General features: G+C 41.7%; 2 protein-coding genes across 2 annotated transcripts in view; one reads left to right on the top strand and one right to left on the bottom strand.

Annotated features, from left to right (window-relative positions):
- LOC138601843 (astrotactin-2-like) overlaps positions 1 to 24700 on the top strand; it is a 329634-nt gene that overhangs the window by 252162 nt on the left and 52772 nt on the right. Inside the window, exons 15-17 of the mRNA XM_069673098.1 lie at positions 10901 to 11025; positions 13618 to 13722; positions 14006 to 14185. Coding sequence (XP_069529199.1) covers positions 10901 to 11025; positions 13618 to 13722; positions 14006 to 14185 — 410 coding nt within the window. The remainder of the gene's footprint in view (positions 1 to 10900; positions 11026 to 13617; positions 13723 to 14005; positions 14186 to 24700) is intronic.
- Positions 16324 to 22030, bottom strand: trim32 (tripartite motif containing 32). Its single transcript, XM_069673099.1, has 2 exons — positions 21976 to 22030; positions 16324 to 21054 (listed from the first exon to the last, which is right to left on the bottom strand). Exon 2 carries the CDS (start codon positions 21039 to 21041, stop codon positions 18993 to 18995), a length of 2049 nt encoding a protein of 682 aa, XP_069529200.1. The 5' UTR covers positions 21042 to 21054; positions 21976 to 22030; the 3' UTR covers positions 16324 to 18992.

The following is a 24700-nucleotide window of genomic DNA, read 5'->3' as shown; positions in this document are numbered from 1 at the left end:
TCTTTGGTATTAACTTGGTTCCCCCACCATTATTTTTCTGGTAAGATCATTTATCTAAATACTTTTGTTCACCTGCTGAACCTTAAGTAAATGTAGGGTGGCAGTAGCGGCTTTGGTAGCTTTGATATGGGCCTATGGCTAGCACTGTAATCCTGGGCGAGCAGGAAGTGTCGCACAGAAAGTTAATATTCTTTTTGTTAAATTTGCAAGTTTGTTAAGTTTATATTCATTAGTTGTTCCATATGTTTAGATTTACAATGCTACTTATGTCAGAAATGAAGGCAGCTAACTTAACGCTAGCTTTTGTGGCTAATCTCGGCATGTCAAACACGCTAGCAATGTTTTTAGCACTAGAGAACTGACCTGACTATTGTATTTTTTATGTGTTCTAAGTAGCTAAGCAGTATTTTTGTTGGTATTTAAGATGGACATTTCATGTTGTGTATGATTAATTTACTTAGTTGTGTGACTTTTAATGTGAGGCTACATTGTTTACTGACTTATCTTAGGCTGTAATCTTTGTTTAGCAGGAAATGAGCGGAAGAGAGTCAGTAAAGCAGCACAGGAAGTCAAGATTCATCCAAAACTTTCCCTTTGTTATATTTGTTATATTTGCAGTTGAGATAAGAGTACCAAATACATGTTTATCTTCAGTTGTTGTGACATGTTTTTAAGTTTACAACGTTACTTATGTCAGAAAATCAGGCAGCTAACATATGCTAGCTTCTATAGCTAATCTAGGCACATCGAGCATGCTAGCTACGTTTTTAGTGGTAGAGAACTGACCTCACCTTTGTATTTTTCACATGTAAGATGTTTAAGTTGTGTTTGCTGGTACATGAAGTACTGTTGTGAGTGAGCCACACATTTTTTATAATGTTCTTAGTTTCTTTACAGTTGCAGTTAGGCTATATTGTTTACTGAATTAATTTAGGCTGTAATCTTGGTTTAGCAGGAGATTAGCTAAATCGTAAAGCTTAACACAGTCAGCGTGGCAGCACAGGAGGATTGTCTTTCTGTAATTGTAGTAAATAAGTAGGCGTAACACATACACACACACAAATGCACAGGCAAAAGATTGTTAATGTACACAAACTCCACAGTGTACTCTCCATCAGAGGCTGCTCCATTGACAGCATCACCTCCCAAGCCAAATCAATATTGGCCGTGAAAAGTCACCAGATCTCCTCCTCTCAGTGGAATCATTCATCAACCGAGCTGTGGCTGCAGCTTTAATAAGAGCCTGTCTCAAGGTAAACATCTCTGATTGTTTTATTACGATTGGAATTAGCCTGTTTTTCGGATGCTGTCCTTTAATAACTTTTTAATCCATCATCTGGGGCCCGTGCCCCGGGTGACACCGGGTGCTTTATCTTTGTTATGACTCATCCGACGGGCCCCGACTCCCTGCAAGCGTTTATTCAAATAACAGATATTACAGCTATTAACCATATTACATGCAATTGGATCTGCTACACACCCCAGCTCTCATAAATCTTTGATTGTGCAGTCCAACAAATTGGCGGATGGCTCTCAAGGGCAAGTGTGGCAACACTTTCAAAGTATCAGCTGGGAAACTGCGAGAGAGAGCTAGTTGGATTGATTGATGATGTGGAAGAAATGTTTAATTCAGAGATGATATAGCGTAATGGTATAATTGAGCTACATTCATTTTCTTATGAATGTATATGCCTCACGTTTCCTGCTTCTCTCTTTCACTTTTAAAGGGATGTTTCACTCAAAGGGACTACTTTTTTGGCATACTTCCACAGAATAGCTATCCACAAGTCTTATTTCATATTATTTATTTTCCTGTTTCCGCTACTTACTTTGGTTATATGTCACTATGGTGTCTCACATCTTGGAAAATAAAGGTATCACAGCTGGTTGTAGGAATTAGCTAGAGCATATGGATATAGTTTTTGGACACACACATGAAATTCAATTTGCCGTTAGAGTTTCGGGGTTTGGTTACGGGAATAAATCTCAGTGACAGATGCGGGGGTAAATATCACCAGAGGTACATAAAGTAAGAAAATATGTTTTTATGTGAGCACACCCTTTACATAATTTGAGTAATTCGAGGTGTTGCGCAGCAGCTGGCTGTAACATTTCGGCAAGATTGATATATGTAGCATTAGAAAACACCGTATGTGTTTCCTACCCTGCCAGCTGGCCTTTTGCGTGATGCTGAGTTACATAAACTTCTGTGAACATCCTAGACTCTGGTTTGCATCTGAATATTGTGTATATTTTGTGATGGAGACAACTGTTTTCGACAAAGCCCCTTTTGCTTTTGTCTGCGCCGCCTTTTGTTGTACGGCTCTCTTTCAAATGCTTGGTAATTATCCCAGTTAGGGATGACTCCTAACAGCACGGCAGCCATGCAAATCACAAACATGCTGTGTCATGCTGCACGTCAGATTTTTCTGATGGTTGTTGCTGACTCTCTTTTGTATTTGGGAGGAGAAAATCGGGAGGTTATCGCTCAATTACTGATGAATATCATGAGCTTTGCTGCTATCATCCACCTGCCGCTTTGTTATGGTATATTATGAAAACACTTTGAGTTTTTTTAGACGTATTTGAAGATGCAGCAAGAGATGATCATGTTTGATTTTTTTTGTTAATGTGTTTTCTAGCTTTTTGAGCATCATTTTGCAGTTGTTTTCTTCTACTTCCACGTTCATCCCCTTTAAGAATTCTTTGACATCCATCAGAATCATGTTTCCTTTGTCAATCCGGAAAGACATTATCTCCCTCTATATTTCAGATAAAAGTATTTTCTTCCTCCCCCTTGCTCTTAATGCGTCCACTCTGACACTCTTTCAGCTTACCCAGAATGCTGCAGCCCTGCTCGCCTCCATAAATCCTCCAACATAACCCCCCCCCCCACCCCCCCCCCCCTCGTACGTGCACTGCACTGGCACCCAGTGGCAGCTCTCATCTACTTCAAAACACTGTTGGTTGTTAGCCTACAAGGCTACCTGGAGCTCACTACCCCTGTTTCTCCAGATCATGATTCAGCCCCACAGGCTCACGCTCGGCTTGTGCGTCACCGTCCCTCCCTCCTCTGCGGTGTATTGGTCATTGCTCTGCAATTACCTGACACTTTAACCCCTCCTCTGTGTGGACTCCCCCGCGGAGAGAAGAACTCTTTCTACCTCGGTTATAAAAACTTCTTATCTGTGTCCTACCTAACCCGTCATATCCTGCATCTCTGAGCCCAAACGCACACACAAGTTCATTATTATTTTTGCACCTGTTTATTAACTGAGCATAATTGCTGAGGGACCAACATGTCTTGCTGTTAATGATCTTAAATTTTCTGTTTACACTCCAGACCATCCTACAAACTGTGCTTTATACACAGTGTGCAGTCCCACACGACAAAAAAAAAAATCTATTTGTTTTGTCCTTTGAGTCTGACGGAGCAAAAACAAGAGAACCCTGCAGTCTATGCATAAAGTGCACTAACATAAACACACAGAAACACTGATGCTCCTTGACTAATCCTGTTTCCATTAGTCGCTCCTTTGGCGCAGAGAAAGAGCAGCCTCTAGTGGTGAAGACTGTCCCTGTTCGCCCTCTCTCTCCCATCCTTCCATTCAGTTAGTTATTTAGTCATCATTACAGAAAGTGCAGACTCTTCAATTTCACACACAATCGCAGTATCATAGCGTCTGCAGCACAATGTTATTCTATAAGTTGTCATGAGAATGTGGCAGGATGCCGTTCAGTGCCGGATCATTTGACAAGATTGTGTAAATGGAGCAAGATTATTAAACATCATGCTGAAATTATGAAGGAGGATTATATTTGGCCTTCAACCCCAGCAAACAGCGCTCAAAACTGCCAACTCACAGTCTACTAGGTTTCTTTTAATGTCTTTCTTTTAATACAAAACCTTATCTCATGGTGCCTTAAAACTGACATCACCGCTTGCCTTACCGAAGAGTTATTTGTTTGACCTTACAAAATGTAACTCAAGGTTCAGTAGAAAGGGATAAGGTTATTTTTATCATTTTTCATTGGCTTGCTTATCATTCCTGTAATATGCAAGAACGTCCAATGTCACTCCCAAGTCGTCAATACAACAGCTTGGTGAGTGCGCCAAAATATAGAGCTGAAGGTAACTCTCTAGATTCTCTAGCCTGTTGTTTTTATATGGCACTGAAGTCAGGTGATGTACAATTGTGGTGGAGGTTGGAGGCAGTGGATTGGTCAAACACAGGTCTTTCATTCAGGAGGCCAGGGTTTGATTCCCCCTTTAAAACAAATAGTCCATGTTGACGTTTTTTAAGAAGTTGACTTCTTTTAAGTTACATTACTTACATGAATCGCATAACGTACTGTACTTATAAAACCCAGAGCATAATCTTTTTCCTTCCGCCAATCACCAATCAGGTTTTAATCATTCATGCACATTCATACACCAATGGCAGCGCCTTCGGGAGCAATTTGGGGTTCGGTGTCTTGCCTAAGGACACATGGACATGTGGAGTGTAGCAGTCAGGGATCGTCCCTCAACCTACCAATTGAGAAACGTTCGACTCTACCACTGGGCCACAGCCACCTAATCAAAAACCAAACAATATCTAAGCATCAAACGTAATAATGATTGTTGCACGTCTAGTCTAATAAGACATTGAATATTAATTACAGTTAACCTGACCATGGAGCCCTGCATGTGGCAAACTGACTCTAGAGTGGCACCTAGAGCGTCGTAATTCAAAGCTTAGGGCAGCAGACCAAGCTGCCATATTTAACGGGTTTGGATTGGAGTTAGAACGTGTTGGAACATTTATCTTACCACCCTAACTGCTGAGATATGGCGACAAAACGCAGACTAACGGCATGTTCTTGAGGCCACTCTGAGGTGTTTATTTGCTTATCATCCAAACTATCTTCTGAAAATGTCTATCAATTTTTGAATAGCTACTTCCTTGTTCAGCTTCGACCTAGGAAGGTCAAACATGCCTAATTACAAGCTGAGCCCGAACAGAGACTAATAATCAGAATATAGCCTTTGTAAGCCTGGGACCAAGGATATTCAATACTCATTTCCTCAGGGAATTAGGGAGTCTTTGTTAGTGCTTGCATCAGTCCACAAAGGCGGCTTCTAAATGAGTGGGTAACAGTTTGCTGAAACAGTTCAGGTTTCCATTGAAGCCAGGAGGTTCATTCATCCATGGAAAATATGGATGCAGGTATAATTTCCTTTCTGAATTGATGGGTTGGCTGTCCTACAGTTGTTGCAAAAATTGAATTGGATTCCTGACTGCAGCTATGCCCACAATGCATCTCTTGTAGATGATTCAGTACTCTACATACTGCTACATACCTCCAAAGTGTTCAACCATCCATCCAGCTTGTCCTGTTCAGGGTCGGGTGGGGCTGGAGTCTTTCCCAGCTGTCATTGGCCGAGAGGCAGGGTACACTGGTCGCCAGTCAATCACAGGGCTGACACATAGTGGCCGACAACCTTTAATGCACACATTCACATCTACGGGCATTTTTAGAGTCACCAATGAACCTAAGGAGCATGCCTTTGGACTGTGGGAGGAAGCCGGAGTATCTGGAAGGGAACCAACACATGGGAGTCCATGCAAACTCCACTCAGAAAGAAGAAGAAGACATACTTTATTAATCCCCAATTTAATCCCCCAATTTTCATGATCCTATGGACATGCATTGATGGGGCTGCACATGGACATGCTCCCCAAGCAGTTGGGGATTCGGTGCCTTGCTCAAGGACACCCCAACAGTGCCCAGGAAAGGAACTGGCACCTCCCCAGCTACCAGCCCAAATGCCATGGTTGGTCCATTTCGGGACTTGACCCGGCCACGTTCTGGTTCCCAAGCCAAGTCCCTACAGACTGAGCTAGATGGTCCCCTACGTCCAAACCAGGAACCTTTTGGCGTGAGGCGACAGCGCTAACCGCTGCACCACCGTGCAGCCTCCGAGAGCGTTCGTGAAAAAGCTCATTATTTTTGTTCCCAAAAGTTGTGATCATTTGGTCGATAGGTCCGAACATTGAAACTGCTTTACAGAAAAATGGAGCCCAATGGTGGATGTATTTTTCCAATGCAGGCCACCATTGAAAGGCCCCGGGTAGCTGTTGAGATGAGTCACTGTGGTTAAAGATGTTGTGAGTACGGCTTAATGTGTCTTATCTCTGCTTCGATGCGAGGATGGAGTCTCTACACAGAAGCCAATTATCTCAGACATGTTTAGATGAGTACCGCTCAATATCGGTTACACAGTCACAAACTCAGATAAACATACCCACTCGAACATATGCGCGGACACCTGTTCATGCACACAATTACACAAGCACAGACAGGCATTTGAAGCTAAGTGACTCGTAGACTCCCGTGCCTAATACACTCAGATATGTACACACACAGAGAGGCAAGAAAACAGTTTGCTAAATTGACTTGCAGACAGCTCTCATATGCGCCTTACACCAGACTACATGTGATTTAGGAGGAGAAGGAAGGTGTAGCTGGGAGGGTGGAAAACATATGGGATGCAGGAGGCAAACCAGAAGGGGTTAACGCTGGAGACGAGGCGAGCAAAACAGCGAACAATTTTTACACACAATAGAAGAAATACTGGCATTGAAGATTGCCTAAGAGATACAGAAGAAAGAAAAAGCAATTGCATCTAAGACCCGGGCTTCAGTTAGCTTTAACAATCAGATGTATCTTTACTGTGTCTGAATTGAAAAAGTACACACGGGGGGGCAGGAACAGACACAGAGAACGAGAGAAGTAAGACTGTGTTAGATCTTTGATATATATGCATGAACTGCTCTTGAATATTTGTATTCATCCCACCAGCTGTGATTTGTAAAGCTTGTGTTTCGGAGACTCTCATTCAAATGGGAAGAGTTTGCCACGAGTAGGATAGAAGGCATGTTTGGCCAGGAGGGAGCCCGGTGTCCACCCGTCCTTAATGAACACACGCGGGTACTGAATGAAACATGAGTAAATACACAAGTTTGCCTGCAAGTCCAGACCACATGTGGCGTGGTGTTTGGGAGGTTGTTAAGTGTGGTAAGGCTGTAGATGGGTGTGTGAAGTAAGGTTGGTGGGTAAAACACTGGCCTGAGTATCTAGACCAGTATACAACCTGAAGTAGAGCCCTAAAACAGCTTAACCGGTTTAATTTATTATTTTGGATATTATAAATTTGGCAGATTGAATCCTGAATAAAGTTGTTTTTATTAATTAATGTAAATAAATAAATACTGTCAGTAAATTTAAGACTGTTTTAGTCCTCGTAAGTGGCAGTGTCCACACTCCCTGACCGGGGCTGCTTATATGAGCGAGAGCAGACCAATAAAGAAGAGGAAGTTAAGGATTGAAATTAGAAAAAAATGATTGAAGCAGAAGAATTAAATGTACATTAACATAAACACAGATACCATACCATCTCATATTAAAACTGTATATGCAGAATCGGGTGCCATGACATGGGTCCCTCAAGACCCCAATACATTGCTATTTTTTCAAAGTACTAATTCAAACTTTAAGATATAATAAGTAGAATTTTCTCCTCCTGGGCTCTTCGTCACCAGAAGCTCACTCTCACTCTCTCGTGCGAGAACACGCCCACCCCGCCGAGCTAACACCGACAGCGTCACGGTTACCTTTGCGCTAGCATGCTAACCGCCGCTTAGCCTGTCCTGCCCGGTTTGAGGCACCTACCTGTCCTACAGAAAGAAGGCCAACTCTGCATCGCTCTTTCGCCGTGTTCGCCGCTCTGAATGGGGCCCAGTTGCTAATTTGAGCCACTCCCACACTCACCTATACGCTGTGATTGGCTCAGGGAACCACAACAGCGCCCCTCCTGAAAACGTCCCTTGCAAAGCAAAACAACAGAATAGATGCAGAGGGAAGGGTCTCACACGGGTCTGCACACACTCACCAACACACATGTATAGAGACCCATAAGTGATGATTTATAATATATTTGTAAAAGTCTATTTTTTATTTTTCGAAATTGTTTAAACAGAAATTATTTAGGAGCAAATCGCTTGAGTCATGGAAAAATGGAGTGATATAATGTAGCACCTGTTAAATCTGGCAGATATACTGCTGAGGTCTGTGGGTACGCCAGTTGGCAAGATTAAGCTTCATATATATATACAAATAACAACGTGTAAGAGGCACAATTTGCGGTCCCACAAGGGCGTATGTAGCAGATTCTTCCTTGGCTGGGTGCAGTGGCTAGCTTCCTGATCTCCGCTAGCGCTCTAGCAACAGAAACAGCAAATAAATAAGTGTGGTACTGTGGTGACTTGTTGTTTCTACACTTTTTTTTAATACAACTGTTTTATACAAATGGAACAATATACATATATGTTACGTATCGAGCATACAGGAGTTTGTCCCTCTCTGTTTCCAGTCTTTTAGCTAACCTAAGCTAACCTAGCTAATCTAGTCTCACATTGAACAGACAGACATGAGAGTGGTATCAAACTTTGTGCTTCTTTAGGCTAGTCGTCTGCCAGAAAATGATTATTTTTCTTTAATAATAAAGTAACTTTGCTATATGACGAGCCCATTTTGTATTTCATAAAATAAATATTTAAATAAAGTTTACAGTTACATTTCTATTAGCAGAGTCTCCTATTATCTATTCTGTCCAAAAACATGGCCGACATTTCTTCTGTTCATAATAGAAAAGCAAAGTGTTAATACAAACAGTTGGCTCTGTTCTATTCAAGTTTCCCTGTTAGCCATGATAGTGTGACAGCGACAGGATGCGTTCAAGGACACAGGCAGCTTTCGGAATTCAGCCATCATTGACTGTATTATCCACCCCTGTTCTTTTCCTATTGTGACATTTCTAAATGTCCTCTGTTATAAAGGCCTGTTTGTGAGAACACATTTAAGGGTAAGGGTGAATACAACCACAAAGTCCAACTATTGTTTAGTCGCAATCCATCCAACTCAACTCAATGTCATCTCACTTCCAGTAGAGATACATTGCACACGGCCGATTAACAGCTAAACTGCATTGTGAGAAGAATATCATCTTTCTGAAGAGACAAGCCACTGGCTCGTCTTGTTAACCACATTGGTATGTTCGAGTTGTAGTGGCACAGATAAATGTCTCCTCCATAATGAGCTGTCAGCAGAATAGATGCTTCGAGCTCCCTTCCTGCCACATAGCCTTCACACACACAAACACACACACAGACAAACACAGTCCAGCAAACTGTGGTCCCGCTAAAAAACACGTTAACAGAAATCTTCAGGATTGACACTTCTGCTGCTTCACCAAACCTCTGCAGAAAAACAACACATTCTACAACAATCTATACTTGCCTTATATGTTTCCCTCAAAGGTAGAAGAAGAAGGAGAAGGTTAAGGACATTTAACGATTTATGTGCGCTGAGGTAGTGCGAAGACCTGAGGCACTAATCTTTACACTTTTTATCCTCTGAAAAGAGTCGGTTTTGTTTTTGGGCTGAACTATATTACACATCCTCCTTTTACACTGTATGTTTTTCAAATGTAGAATGTCAATGGATGTTTTGAGGAAAGTGGTAAAAGAAATGGAACTCCTCGCAGCGTGTCAAGGACGGTCCACATCTTAGCTTGAAAATCCATACAGCTACATATCGTCCCGGTCCACACGCCTCCAAAGGTTCTCTCAACCTCAGCGTGAGGCTGGCTGATTTAATTTAGCAATCAATATGTTTTCTGTGAGCATAAGCCACGGTAATCTTTTTTACAGCACCTCTTTCTCTCTCTCTCTCTCTCTCTCTCTCTCTCCTCTCATCCTCTGCCCTTGAGTCAATCCTTTCCAGACGTCCATTGTAACACCGAGGCTGTGATTGCGTCTAACAGGCTTTGTGGTTAGCGGAAGCGAAGAGAGAGAGAGAGAGCGAGAGATGGAAAAGAATGAGAGAGAGAGAGAGGGACTGGATGAAAAATTGATATCAAGATGCCACCCCCTCCCTCTCCTGAGCCTCTATGGCATAAGGTCTGCGCTTTGAGACTCGGTCCCATAAAAGTGGATTATGGGAAACGCTGCCTCTTGCCATGCTCTCAGAATGCAGCAAGACAGCTCATCTTCTAAACAGGAAATGGACTGGTTTGGTTCGACAGGACGGTCTATTTTCTGAACAAAGAAATACCACTTGTAGGCGGAAGAATGCTGAGTGATTCGTCCACTCTGATGTAACATATATGTGGAAATAGATGGAAAATAAAAAGAACGGAAATGCTTTTAACGGGCCATTGTTCCATGCAGAAATATCAGCTTCGTGTGCATTACTGGACGCTCGCACTATAGAGCAGAATGTGGGTCTTTTTCTTTCGCCTTTACCTCCTGCAACTCACACTTCCTGTCTCATTACCATTCTCTCTTGTTCCTCTCGTTTCCAGCAGAGAAAATAAGAGTGATTCAAGGGGTCTGTCTGATTTTTGGCAGTAGCTCGGTGTTCTGCCCTCGAACTGCGAGACGCGTCTGTTTTCTTTGTCATGCCGTTGCTTCTACGATCAGTGAGAAACTCCTTAATTGAAATATTTTCTCGATTAGCCAACATTGTCAGTTTTACCGCTGTGAGGAAGAGGAGAGATGTCAGTACAAAAAACATCATGATCCAAAAACTTTCAAGGCAGAAAAAGAGAGAAAGCTCGAACTCCCCGTCTCTGAATGATTCAGGAGGCCAGCGGCTGGACGGAGCACTGGAACATGTCAGGATTGTAGATGTTTATGGGGAGCTGTTGTTGAGTTGTTTTCATGGAGTTTGTAGCTGCACGTCTGACTGTTAGATGATAGACTAATAAATGTATGATACTTGTCAGTAACAACACGAATAATCTTGTGAATTCTTGAAAATGAAAAACTGAATGTTTCTTTCTTTTCATTCTCAGGGACAACAACTTCATTAAGGACTTCCCCCAGCTGGCCGACGGTCTCATGGTCATCCCTTTACCAGTGGAAGAACAATGTAGGGGCGTGTTGTCTGAGCCCCTTCCCAACCTGAAGCTCCTCACAGGTGAGCTTGTGTTCGGATCTTTCTTTAGAATTTAACAGACAGATTTGATTCATTGTGTTTTTCATTTGCACCTCTATTATCTCTCAAAACTGATTCAGAACTACAGCCAAAACAACTCTCTAAAGAAGAGAAAAAACATGTGACTGAATAACCCAAATAATGTCTCTTTGAAGTAGCTCTTCAAGCTTAGCCCATTTTAAGTAGAGTTGTACAGATACCAACTCTAAAAAAAAACATATCGGAATAATATCAATAATGCGGATACTGGTGCCAATACCGACACCGCATTTAAAGAGATATCAGTATCAGTGTAGTATTGGGAACAATGCCAATCGAGGCACCAATCTGATACTATATTTTATTTGCTTTGAACGGCAACTACTGTTTTTTTTAAGCATTGGACACCATCGGTCACCAAATTCCTATCCACATGCTGAAGCACCTAGTGGGCATTACTGGGATCGCACTGGAGTGGCTCTCTTCCCATCTCACAAAGAGGACTTTTTCACTCTCTGTAGGGGACTTTGTTTCAGACACTGCTATTCTACCATGTGGTGTTCCCCAGGGATCAATCTTGGGACCCTTTTCATTCTCCATATACTGTACATGCTGCAAGCAACATCCCCTACCTTTTCTATTAAAAAACAGATAAAACCTTATTTAATCTTGTGTTATAGTTTTGCATATTTTATCTGGAGTTTTATCTTATTTTTATTTTTTATTTTAAAGCAGCGAAGAACTGATTTCAGGTTATGCGTGGAAGCAAACAATATACAATAGTGTGATGTTGAGATAGACCAATATGGTTTTTTCAGGGCCGATACCGATTACTAGTAGTCAAGGAGGCCGAAAACCGATATTTGGAGCCGATATTCATTTGCAGTAAAAGTGAAAATATTGGGGTCAAAATTTTGAATAATACAAACTCCAACACTTAACTTTGTTTAAATGCCTTTAAGCATATGTTTATTAAACAAACAAACAAAAAGCACAGGGAGTTCCCAGGGTCAGCAGCATCTCTTATAAAGTTAACTGAAAATTTAAATAAATAAATAAATAACTTCCTGAAGTTTTATTAAGTAAATAAAACAAAGTTAAATAAAATTTACAAAGAAATGAACTTTTTCTCCTCTCCGCCGTGTGTGTGAGCACTCTGCATGCACAGCTTTCACTGCTGATTGGCTGTTACCCGTGCCATGGCTCTGCATGTAACCAATCAGTGCTGTGGGTGGGACAATGCTGGAGACAGAGTAGTGACTGCAGACAGAGAGGCGCGGCTGCATCAGAGCCAAAATAACCCCGTTTTAAATTGATCTCTTATCGGCCGTCGGATAAAAAAAAAAAAAAAAAGGCAGATGCCGATATTCGTCAAAATGCCGAATATCGGCGCCGATAATATGGCAATAAGTTACACAGGAAAATTCAACCGGTTATATAACGATGTGTGCAGTAAGGCTTCGGCTTCGATGGGACACACTAGTGTCCCAAAACAGGGTTAGCAGTATCGGCCTACAGCTGTTTAAAAAATACGATTTGAATCTTTTATCACACTGGAATCAAATTGGTATTTGGTATCAGCCAATACACAAGTTCGAAATTGGTTTTGGAATGGAAAAAATGGTCTTGGAACATCTCTTAATTTATCATTTGACACAGCTAAATTTAAGTGACATGTTTCATATAGAAACTGGTGCGTCAAGTCAGTGTGTTCTTGCTGCTGATTTCAATCCAGCGTGTAAGATCATTTAAAAAGACACACTAGTCCTTGCGTATTCTTCTGTGCCATTGTGCTGTTAAATCCCAGACTACATCTTAAAATCCACTCATTAACACAACGTATTATGCATAAACATGCCCACACACTTACACAAGCACTGGACCTTATAAACTCTACCACTCAACTTCCCATTTCATCCTTTTATCCTTTTCCCTCCAATGTTCCGCCCCATCTTGAGGGGGACAGAGTCACTTAGACATTTGGCTTAAAAACCCGCACCTCCACCTCTGCTCCCTAATCCCTCCATTAGCTAAATTGGCATTCGGTCCACATTGACCCCTGAGATTTCCACTTGGGTTCTGCTTTCACAAGAATTGGACACACACACACACAAACTAAATTGCCCTTTTTTCACCACGCATGAACGTCTCAGGTGTAAAACGCTTCCCAGAGGCGCGGGATCAAGGTTCCTGTAAGCACTTTTTTTTCTTTTCTTTTTTGCCTTGCTCTTCACTTCTGCGGCTTTAGTTCTAAACTGGTGTGAAAGTTTGATAATTGAATTGCAGAGGAAAGCGAGATTGCTCCCTCTTCTAATGTCAGCAATCCAATTGGAGTTCAAGTTGCACTATATATCTGCCATTGATCGGGGACCAGCTGGGATATGGGCTGTGATAATAAATGATGTTAAGGCGAAAACCAATAAAAATAGATCTGCAATAAAGTGCTGAAATGAAATGATGGATTTTATTTATGTTTTCATTAATTTTGAATTTCAGCTGCTCTTTATGAATATGAGTTTTGTAATATGTTTTAAATTGTCTTTCTTACATCTCTCCTCCTATCTTTGATCTTTCGTTTTCTTCTATCTTTCTCAGGGGACGCCCAATTTAGCGAAGCAGTTGGCTACCCTATGGTTCAACAGTGGAGAGTGCGCAGCAATCTATACAAGGTCAAACTCAGCTCCATCACCTTATCTACAGGTCAGTGGATGAATAATGCGACCTAGAGGTGATTTATTTACATCACAAAGCTCCAAACTTATAATAGAACTCTGATTAACAGCCAAGAGGCTTATCATGGTGCGTTCACTGTCTTCTATCAGCCTATACAGCTTAGATTTTCAATATAATCTGCATATTGTCAGTCTGTTTATCTGTCTCTCTCACTGCCTGTGTCCTTGATAGAGCTTGATTTTAACATTGCACATTTATAACAGCTCATTTACGCTACATGCATATTTCTGTCCCCTTCTTTACCTGCTAGGCTTCTCTAAGGTACTGAAGACGCTGTCAGCGGAGAGCACACGCGAGGAGCTCCTGGCTTTCCTCCAGCAGTACGGCAGCCACTACGTGTCCGAGGCCCTGTACGGCTCCGAGCTCAGCTGCAGCATCTACTTCCCCAGCAAGAAGGCCCAGCAGCAGCTCTGGCTGCAGTACCAGAAAGGTGAGCACGCTGACAGAAAAGAAGCAAGGCCAAAAATGATTTTCTTTTTTTAAAGTGGAGGGATGAATCAAGAGGTGGGTGGTAGGGGGGCCGTCAAGGGCAGACAGATTTCTGTAACACATCAAGAGCTTGTTTTGTAGAAGGGATAAAATAGCGGTAACTTCAGGAGGGATGGGACTTCTATCAAATTCATGCAGAAGTTTTCTAAATCAAAGCAAGAAAAAGGAGGTTATACTTTGCCTGACTATGAGCCAAACTGGGTTCTGTTTCAACACTTCCTCTTCCCATAATACGCCTCCTGGTTAAAGGCAGCATAAGCTGCATGAAGTGAATTACTAACCAGTGTGGCTTAATGGCATGCCAAAAGTATCTTGCAGCACTGTTCCATTTAACTCGAGTTTGTTAATCCTGTTTATTCATGATCCAAAATAGTGATGATTGAGTGCACCTGCACCGTTTCGGAAATTAATGCCATTACATAATTGCTCGCCTTGTAGGGAAAGACGAAAATGGATTTAGGGACAAGGAGGACACTGCACACTTACTGCTCCTTTTATAAAGAGTGTGTTTTTAATACACACAAGTGCCACTGAGGAATAAGAATTAAACCATTTCAGCCACTCTCTGCACCATCTGGTTGATTGACCATTCATCTAGAACAGTTGTCCTGGAATTTCTTTTCAATAATAAAATATTTTTTCAGCTAAGTATCCCCTGACCCGTGCTGCACGATGGTGCAGTGGTAAGCACTGTCGCCTCACAGCTAGAGGGTTCGGACGAAGGTGGCCTTTCTGTGTGGAGCTTGCATGTTCTACTAGTGCACGCACGGGTTCCCTCTGGGTACTCTGGCTTCCTCAGTTGGTGACTCTAAATTGCCCGTAGGTGTGAGTGTGAGCGGGAAAGGTTGTCTGTCTCTGTGTGTCAGCCCTGTGATTGACTGGCAATCAGTCCAGAGTGTACCCTGCCTCTCGTCCAGTGGCAGCTGGGATAGGTTCTAGCCCCCCCGCGACTCTGAACAGTTTAAGTGGTATACATCAGAGGTTCTCAAAGTGGGGTCCGCGAACCATAGCCTGGGCGAAATAATTATAGTAAATCCATAATAAATGATAGAATTGTGCTGTATCATTACAAACTAAATGTCTACAGATAAGGACCATTTGCAGCATATTGTGTCCATTACTCCCGCCCACGTTAGCTTAGATTCTGAGACATCACGTCAGTCTGTCAACGAACCGTTCCTGCAGCTGTCTTGCTACTGTTAATGTTCTGAAAGCTTTAAAGATCAATTACTTGAAAAGTCTAAATGCTGTCAAGTTGAGCCCACAAGCAGTTTGAATGAACTGACCCTCTGTTTTAAAGTATGTAAGTGGTATTATCATGATTCAAACTGAAATGTTTTTCTGTTTATCACCATGAAACAGGTCTGAAGTATTCAGGTTTTTTATTATTATTATTATTTTTATTTATTTATTCGAACAGGTTAAAAGAAAACAAAATAAATAAAATATACAATGTGCTTTGGCAGAAAACCAATTAAAAAGACAGCTCTATAACAACATAGAAAATCATACCTTCTTCGAAAGGGTGTAGGATGAAGTTAATAAAACGTATCTAGTCCTACCCCTTTATTGTTGTGTTTATATAATTTAATCAGTCAGAGCAAGTTGATAAGTTTTACAATACAAATAGTTCAAATGGCATCAAAGTGTGCAAATGTTACGGTTATGAGAGGGTCTTTGAAAATCCTGTAAATCCCCTGTGAGGGGTCCCTGGCCCCAAAAAGTTTGAGAACCCCTGGTATACTTAATGGCTGGATGGGTGGATCCCCTCACCTGTGCAAAATTATTTTGTTGCTTATGAAACTGATGGCTAATTTCTCATTGCGAAAACAACAAAGCCTAGGAAGGGTTTAAAACAAGCATTAAAACACTTACTTCCTGATGACACTTTTCATGACCCGTTTTTAGCTTTGATTTTCACATCATTCTGTTTTCTGTTTAATTTCTGTACTGTTTAAACTTTAAATATAAATGTTTATATTAAACTCTCCAGCCAGCCAATTGTGGAGAATTTGAGGTTTACTTTGACAAAAAAAGGGTCCAAAGAAAGAAGCAAAACTGCCATTTATTTAAGTTGTTTCATAAATCTTTATTGCACTCAGATAATCAACGATACAAACATGAATTTGACTACACAGGGATGTCTGTAATGTGTTGCACACATTTTCCCAAAGTACAGAACACCTTCAACACATGGGTGTGGTTCATGGGTATACAGTATTGCAGTTTCATGATCCTATGGAGTGAACTAATTAAGTCTGCAGAAGTATGCGACGAACTAACTTCTTCCCAATGACATATAATAAAACAGATGATGTGAGACACTCTGAAGTTCAGCACACTGACACAAGGACACTTGATTTTTCTGGCATTTTATGCATTTTTCACTCTTTAAGGTTGAATATTCTCTAGTTAATGACTACTTCTAGGGAGCACTTGAATAAAGTGAACACACTGGAGGAAAAAAAGAGCTGTTTTAATGGCGAGGTTGACATGCAGCTGAATCTACCTATCAGTTTAGTGTTGAGATACAAAATGATGTAAAAGGAAAAAGCACAAGGATGACTGTGACGAACTTCACCTGATATTTAAATGCAGTTATTGTTTCTCCTAATGTAGAAATATTAAAAACACACATTGTTTATGATACAGTTTGATTATCAGATATGTTTATTTGTATGTTGCTGTGTCGGAGGGCTCCGGGTGCAGCGTTAAGGTCAGCTTTGTGAAATTCTTTATTTTAAGGCTGAAACTGAGTCAGTATGCATTATGCTCTCTGAGCAAAGCTGGACTGGAAGATACGTATGGCCTCAGAGCAGGCATAGTTACTATTTTATACACATAGAATATGTTACATACAATATCAACAAGCGGGTTTCAATGATTAGCTTGATTCCCCATATTTAGGCCACTAAATAATTTGATTAAAGGTGTCTTTTATTACTTTACCTGAAAGCATCACTTTCTTCCTAATGCTTCATATAGACTAAAATAAAATTCATGCGTTTATAGATGAATTTAATGTTGACTTACACCGCTAGCTAGCAACACAGTGTTCATGGCTGTTGTTTTTACCACGTCTACCAACACTACAGAACTCAGGTTGTCTGGTGTTGAATTAAAAAAAACCTGAGGGAGACAAAGCAACACAGATCCACTATCCCGGTGTAACACCACCAGGTTTGGTGTGTGATGCTACGAGTTTTCACTCAATATTATTCTAGCATTGCTATTCTGAACACTCCAGTGATTCCCACAAACATAGCTGTGGGAAAAAAAAAACAAAGGCGCGGAATAAGTTCTCCGAAATAAGAGTCAGGTTTGAACAAAGTTTGTAAACATAATTCAAGTTGTAGACGTCTGCTAAAGGATGTCTGGGTGCTGGAGCTATTAAAGTAGATTAGATTGTATTATGTAGCTAAAGGGAAGGTGTTATTCAGCTTATTCCATAGGGGATAGAAAGTACAGAGCCTTGACATTTTACACGCCTTCCAATTACAAGATCATCTGTAACCTTAGAACTTTGCTGCTCTGTTCATAATGGACACAGTTGGACACAGCTGAAGGGGATATAAAGGCTTGAAATTGTAGTGAGATGTATGACCGAGCAGGAGAATAGCATCCGGAGCAAATGAGAGGAATTTTATCTGGCAGATGGTTACCTAAACCTGCCTCCTCGCGACATACTGTAAGTGAGGCTGGAAAGTCACAAGGAGAAGGTTGAATGAAGGTAACACAGAGATAATGATTTTTTAGTGCTTTCCTTTAAGGTGTTGTTCTCACACGATCACTCTGTGTGGCTAATGTGCACATTTTAGCTAGGCAGTAACAACAAGTAGAGAAAGAACGTGATTTAAAAATCAAACATAAGAAACCCTCAAAGCTTTTGACAAAATTTCACATGTGATGTCTTCATTTGTTTTTACAATTATAGGCCCACACACGAGATTTTTCCTGAACATGTCAGTAAAAAATGTAAACCCACAGAACCCCAGTAAATTACACGTCACCATTGCTCTCTGTCCTGTAGGTAACCAAGTATTCTACACTTGTTCCCTGAATGTTACTGAATGCAAATGAGTGAATGCTGATACTGGGTTACTGCTTTGCATTTAGCTAATCTGCGCAGTAAACTTTAAAGCTGCCAGCTGCATTCAGCAACATCAATGTTAGTCTGTGCTACTAAAACCTAACAGTAGGAAACAGTGCCGTGTCAATAATAAAGTGCTTCACAGGCCAAAAGCCTCAGTATGATTAACTTTGTGTGTGAATGCATGTTCATTTTCCTTCCTTCCTTCCGTTTATCTTCTGCAAAGCTGAGCCGAATCTGTGGAAGCCATACATCGGACAGTTAGTAGTGATCTGTACTTTGTGCCTGCTTTAGCTTTGACATCATCTGCTGCTTTCTCTTATTTTAATTCGACAAACTTGTGCCCGAATGTTTGGATGTAAAAGTGTCATACGGTCTGTTTTAGTGTTATGATCGCTGACAATAATCAGGTAAAGGCAGCTTTAAGTTGCTGATTTTAATTAGAGGTATTAAATTAAAATACAGCAGGCTTTAAACTGAGTTAAACTTTCTTTCTATAACATAATGAAAGCTGGAGTGAGAACTGTTTGGACTGCAGCCAAACTAAAGTGACAGATAACAGTGTTTTTCTACCTTTTTCCCAAACACCCAAACACACCCACCAACACATACCAACTTAACCTCACATGCCCATGTGCAGTTAGACTGGATTGTGCCCCTAGGAAGTGGAGGAGTGCCTCCTCTGAATGTATGTGTAGACTTTGACACAGTGGTCCCAACAATCCAGCACTAGCAGCTGTCCTTCGTGGGTGGTGGCCACCCCCACGGGGCAGGTCAACCCTTCCTGGATGAGAACTTTGAATCCACCCTCTTTGGGAAACTGGAGGATTTCTTTCCTGCCGCTGTCCGTTACCAGCAAATCCCCGTTTGCGTCCACGCACATGCCGGTGATGCAGCGGAAGTCCTCCGTCTCTGAGAAGAAATGGCTGAGCTGCTTGCCTAGCTGGCCGTCTGTACCCACGGAGCCGATAGAGAAGCCGCCCTCCAGGTGGGGCTCATTGTGGCGCTTCTCAAAGTTCAGGGCCAGCCCCTGGGTGAAGTAGACTGTTCCGGCTGCGTCGCATGTCACAAATTTGGGCCGCACGGCAGAGCACAGTCGGTTGTAGCTGACCACGCCAACAGTGCGGTCCACTGCTAAGCACCACAGCTTGCCACCTTCTACGTCTGACACCACGAACTGACCTGAAGGCATGGCAGTAATTCCCCACGGTTTGATCAGCTGGTTCTTATGGCAGGCCACGCAGTGTCCATCCATAGTGTAGACTTTAACTGAGTTATCACAGTTGTCAGTCACCCCAATCAGGCCTTGAGGAGTGACAGCAATGGATAAGGGGATTAGGTTAGGCGGGTCACCACCAAGGAAGCTCAGGACAAAGTTGTCGATGCTGCTAGGGTTGCGGCGGATTTCACGCTGGAAACCTTTGCAGTTAAATATCTGGATGCGGTAGTTACCGCGGTCAGCCACCAGCACCTCACCTTGTTGTGTTACACAGATGCTGACCGGTAAATTAAACATGCCTGGTAGAGTTCCCTTGCAGCCCATCTTCTTCACAAACTGGCAGACTGGGGGGCCTGCACTCGCGCCAGCTCCTCCAGGTGATCCCCCGCCTGCATCCATGGACTTTGACTTAAAGCTGCCCGGGGAACTACATAACGTTTCCTCTGCAGCTGCAACCATGTCAATGTCTCTGTACAGATCCACTGGAGCCCCTGTTGTGCCACCTATAGCTCCCAATGCCCCAGCTACACCCTCTAAATCAGGAATCTCTAACCCACTCTCCTCATCCTCTGTACTGACGGTATACGTATTTGTGTTTAAATGGCCCACTTCTACAGCTTTAGTGTGCTCTGTTCTGATCAGCCCTGGCTCTTGCAGCTGAAACATGATGGGCAAGGTGCTCCTCAGATCCAGCTCTTCCTCATCAATGCCTCCGCCATCATCCTTTAGCAAAGCAGTATCGCTCTGCCTCACCAGCATTGTCAGATAATCGCAGCGTGACACCACTTTTACCTCCGCAATGTTAAGGAGATACGTCTGCTCCTCCAGGACGTGCCCGTTTAGCTTCTCCACATCTGCCATGGCAGCTGTGAACGTCCTCCGAGACCTCTTGAGTTCCTCTTGAAGACGTAGCTCAGTCGCATTGTAGTCTTGCCGCACAGCCAGGTACTTTAATCTCAAAGACTTGGAAATGTGTTCAATCGCTGTCTTTTTCTTCTGAATTTCGCCCATAACATCACGCAGAGCTGACAGCTTACCACCAAGCTCTTTACGACGCTGCTCAGCAGCCACCCTTATCGGCTCAACTGAATGGCCTTGATGCAGGTGGCCCTCCCCTTTACAGAGCTCACAGAGGACTTCGGCACAATCATGGCAGTACTGGCGTGGTAGGCGGTTGCAGCATGACTTGCACATTAGGGCAGCAGCAGCTGCACTGCAGGATATAGTACAATCTATGATCTTGAGCACAGTAAGATTATCTGCCAGCTGGGAGATACTGCTCATGCGGGAGACCTTGCTACAGAAGGGGCAGCGCACACCGTTGATGGTATTTGCCAACAGCTTCTCTAAACACTGACGGCAGACTGTGTGGCCACACTGCAGGAGTTTGGGTCTCATTTGATCCTGGTTGTAGGTCTCCAGGCAGATAGGGCACTCAAGAACCTCCCTCATGAGGTCTGGGTCTAGTGGGGGAGATGCTGCCGCCATTATGTTTTTTTTCCTTGAGTGAGGAAAAATAAAAAAACACGTTATGTGATATTTCATTATTTTGAGAGAAATTCTACTGAATTAAGGAATTAAAGCTTCATGTTTAAAATGTCTCTGAGATGTGTATCGTATTGAACTTCTTGTAGCATTTGAAAACTGTTATTTAAATAACAACATAAAGTTTAAATGTCATGAAGTAAACAATGTGACTGTGTGACATTAAAGTCCTAAACTTAACCACAAACCTCATGTTGCTTGGCCAGGTAGCAACTGTTTTCAAATGGCACATTAAACAGTATGAGGCCAACTATAACTAGCATAACAAGCTATCTTGTTTTTTGTTACAAGTTGTCACAGTTTAAATGACATAAATGAGGCGAAACTTGCTCATTATCTCAACAGTTTACATTAAAACAACTCACTGACAGCTGTCTAACGTCAACAGGATGTCTGTTGACTAGGCAACGCTAGCATTAGCTTCAACTGAATAAGGCTACATCCTCTTGCTAGCAAAGGGAGCAGATAATCTACCAATATGAGGCACTGGTGATAATAGCACGTGAGCTAGTTAATTTATGAATTGTTGTTATTTACCTGTAAGCTAATGTGCACTCGCTGTGATAATTAGCAATATATGATAAGCAAGCTAACTAGGTTGTGTGTAAGGGCATCATGTTGCTGCTTTGAGGGTTGGAAATAGGTTGACCTTGCAGTCCACACTTACAAACGAATAACATTGCTAATTCGCTTATTTTAAACAAGGAAATCGTAGGCCTCTCGACAACACAACACACGTTAACGTTGTCCCCTGACACACCGCGACAATGTTATTAAACAGTATCAAAGGGCTGGTTTTAGTTAACATTAATTCAAAATTAAAATATGCAGCTCGTCGTAGTGTTATTCTTTTGCAATTCCTGTTTTAAAACGTTACCTTTTCTTCAATGTTAGCTGGTGAGAAGTACAGAGGTTTGGATGGGCGTGCTGTGCTTCTGCTACTGCAGCTGCTAGTGAGAGACTGCAGTGTTGACGACGTCACGTACGCAGAGCCGGGGCTGTTACGTAATACGCACAGCTCTGAGCCTGACGGTTGTTTTCATTGGCTGCTGAACTTCTCCAGTTGATGCACCCATAGTATGATGCGGTTATTAGTATTTAACTCAAATTTAACTTTTAACATGAATACCTCAAAATGAAAGTAATTAGCCGTCCTTCACTGCCTTTTTCCCAGCATTCCCATATTCTCACAGAACAAGTATTTATCAGGGGGTAATGGGATTTTATTGATTAAAAAAAGATGTGTTTACTTGAGTGAACAAGAAAACAGACCTGTAATTTAATAAGTCTTACAGAGAGAAACGCTGCCTACAGGCTACAACTGCTTTTGAAAACATCCAGATGTGGTGACTTATTTTAGTGTTTAGATGTTAGCTGGTAAACGTAGAAAGAGACCACTAGATGTCAGTATAGGTCTTCTAAAAAAATACCCAAGAAACACCTGCATTCAAAGTGAGTAAGAGTATAGCTCTGAATTTCTTTGGTCAAGCTCTTTCTTGAACATTATACCATTAATCTTAGCCTTTTAATAATTCATTAAATGTTATTGGAATTTGGCCTTCTCCTACTGGGATAACTGCTGTTCAAATAATTGATATAGCAAGGTTAAAACACAATTTAATTGGAATGATACTTTGTAAAGTACAAGTACATTAAAGATTTCTGGCACAAGTTGTCACATTAAAAATCTGGCACTTCTTTTCACATTAAAATAAGTGAAATAAGCTCATGATGAAGCTAATGCAGGCAGTTATGGCTTCTGTATCGCTGACTGCTATTTCTACCATTTAACCTGGCTGTTGCAGGCTGATGATTTGGTCTGGATTTTGCAGGAGAAAAAGAGGAGGAAGAGCGATAACAACAATGCCAACAGTAACTTTATCTAACAACATCTGTATCAAACTTCTATGGAATATATATGACGCCTTTGCTGTTGCCTGGACACCATAACCCTGGCTGGAGGGGATGTGTCCCTGATGAGTAATTATACTGCAACCCGTCTACAAAGACATTTTAATTAACAAAGACAGTGCAAGATCAATGGGTAGGAAATTCATTCCATTTATCGCCTCACAATGTTAGCGTTGCACAAGCATCACATTTATTCCATAAGGCGAAGACATGTCACAATATATTTTATCCTCTAACCGCTTAAATATACATGCGGTCCAATTAAATGTGTCCTTGTGAAGGCTGCCTGGACTGTACATCGCACAAATACAAATAAGCAGACGCACAGACAAAGCGCTTCAGTGATCCCAGATGGAAATTATATGTTACAGCGGTTTGCTACCAGATTCAAAGCGGTCTTTATAGTAAGGACGCTAAAAAAACACACAAAGAAGCTGTAAAAGCTCCAAAGTAGACATAGATAAATAGGGGAAACATTATTGTACAGGAAGAAAGCGCACTATTAAATCCAGCTGACTCTGACAATCACATTACCTCGCCTGTGTTGTATTTACCCCGCAAATACTCGCAAGTGCCAAAACGTTCATGAAACGCATCTGTTTACATTGTACACAAATGTAATCCGGGGTGAAATGAGTTAACGTGGGATGAGAGTGAATGGGACTGGCTAGCCGCAGCCAACCTGAGCTGCGGGGCTTTATTTTGAAAAGCATTTCCACAGCTCTTTTTTAGCATCTGTGTTTCCTCAAGAAGTGCATGTAATTGGGCTCATGGGCCACCCCTTAAGCCTGTTTACATACTGTTGCACATAAAGTTACCAACCCCCCCCCCTCCCTTTCAACTGTTTCCCAGTCCTACAGATGCACACAGCGAGTAAGCCACAAGGACATACATAAATAGATGTATGTACAGGCCCAATTCTCCCTCGCACACAAACAGCAGGGTCAGAGCTGCGTTTGAGGACAGACCGGTCGTGTCCTTGCTGATTTTTTCCCAGAATTTGGACGTTACAGTGACCTGAAGTGCCGTTTACATTTAATAATTGAATATTACACATTGTCGGGTTTGTTTTACATTTTGTTTTTATAAAGCTGACTCCAATACGCTTCAGATTTGTCAGATAAACATGTTTAAATACCCTTTACCGGAATCTACACTGGACTCGTGACCTGAGAAATCCCCCAACAATTGTTCACCGCTAATTTGTTTTTCTATGGCAGTGAATTGTACAGCTAGTCTGTTTAGTCTAGCCTATTAGCTATATACCCGTTTCCTTTCTTCAAGTTTGCCCTTATAATTCTGTTTCTAAACAGTATATACTTCTAATATTGAGTTACATATTGTCTATAGAGCTACAAATCTGTTATGCAAAGTTCAAAGGAACTTTATTCTTTCTTTTCATCCAAAGCATATTTTCTCTTATTTTGGACTGTATAATTAAATATCTTTAATTAGCTTAAGTATTGAAATGAATGATGCAGGAACTCTACATGCAATTGTAAACATGAAGTCAACATGAAGTACATGTTGTAAATACAGCCACTACGGAAGCCCTTAGCGGACATGCATCCATACACATTATTTACTCTGTTTTCCCGTGATAACGAGTTATATCTAGTTTTATTGAGATCTCGACTTATGTATCACGTTATCACGAAATAACAGCACCACCGCAACGTCAAATGATCATA

Source organism: Semicossyphus pulcher, unplaced genomic scaffold (genome assembly GCF_022749685.1).
Source record: "Semicossyphus pulcher isolate SPU_LCO1_2020_fin unplaced genomic scaffold, fSemPul1.0.p SCAF_22, whole genome shotgun sequence".
NCBI lineage: Eukaryota > Metazoa > Chordata > Actinopteri > Labriformes > Labridae > Semicossyphus > Semicossyphus pulcher.
This window is presented reverse-complemented; position numbering and strand designations above follow the sequence as displayed.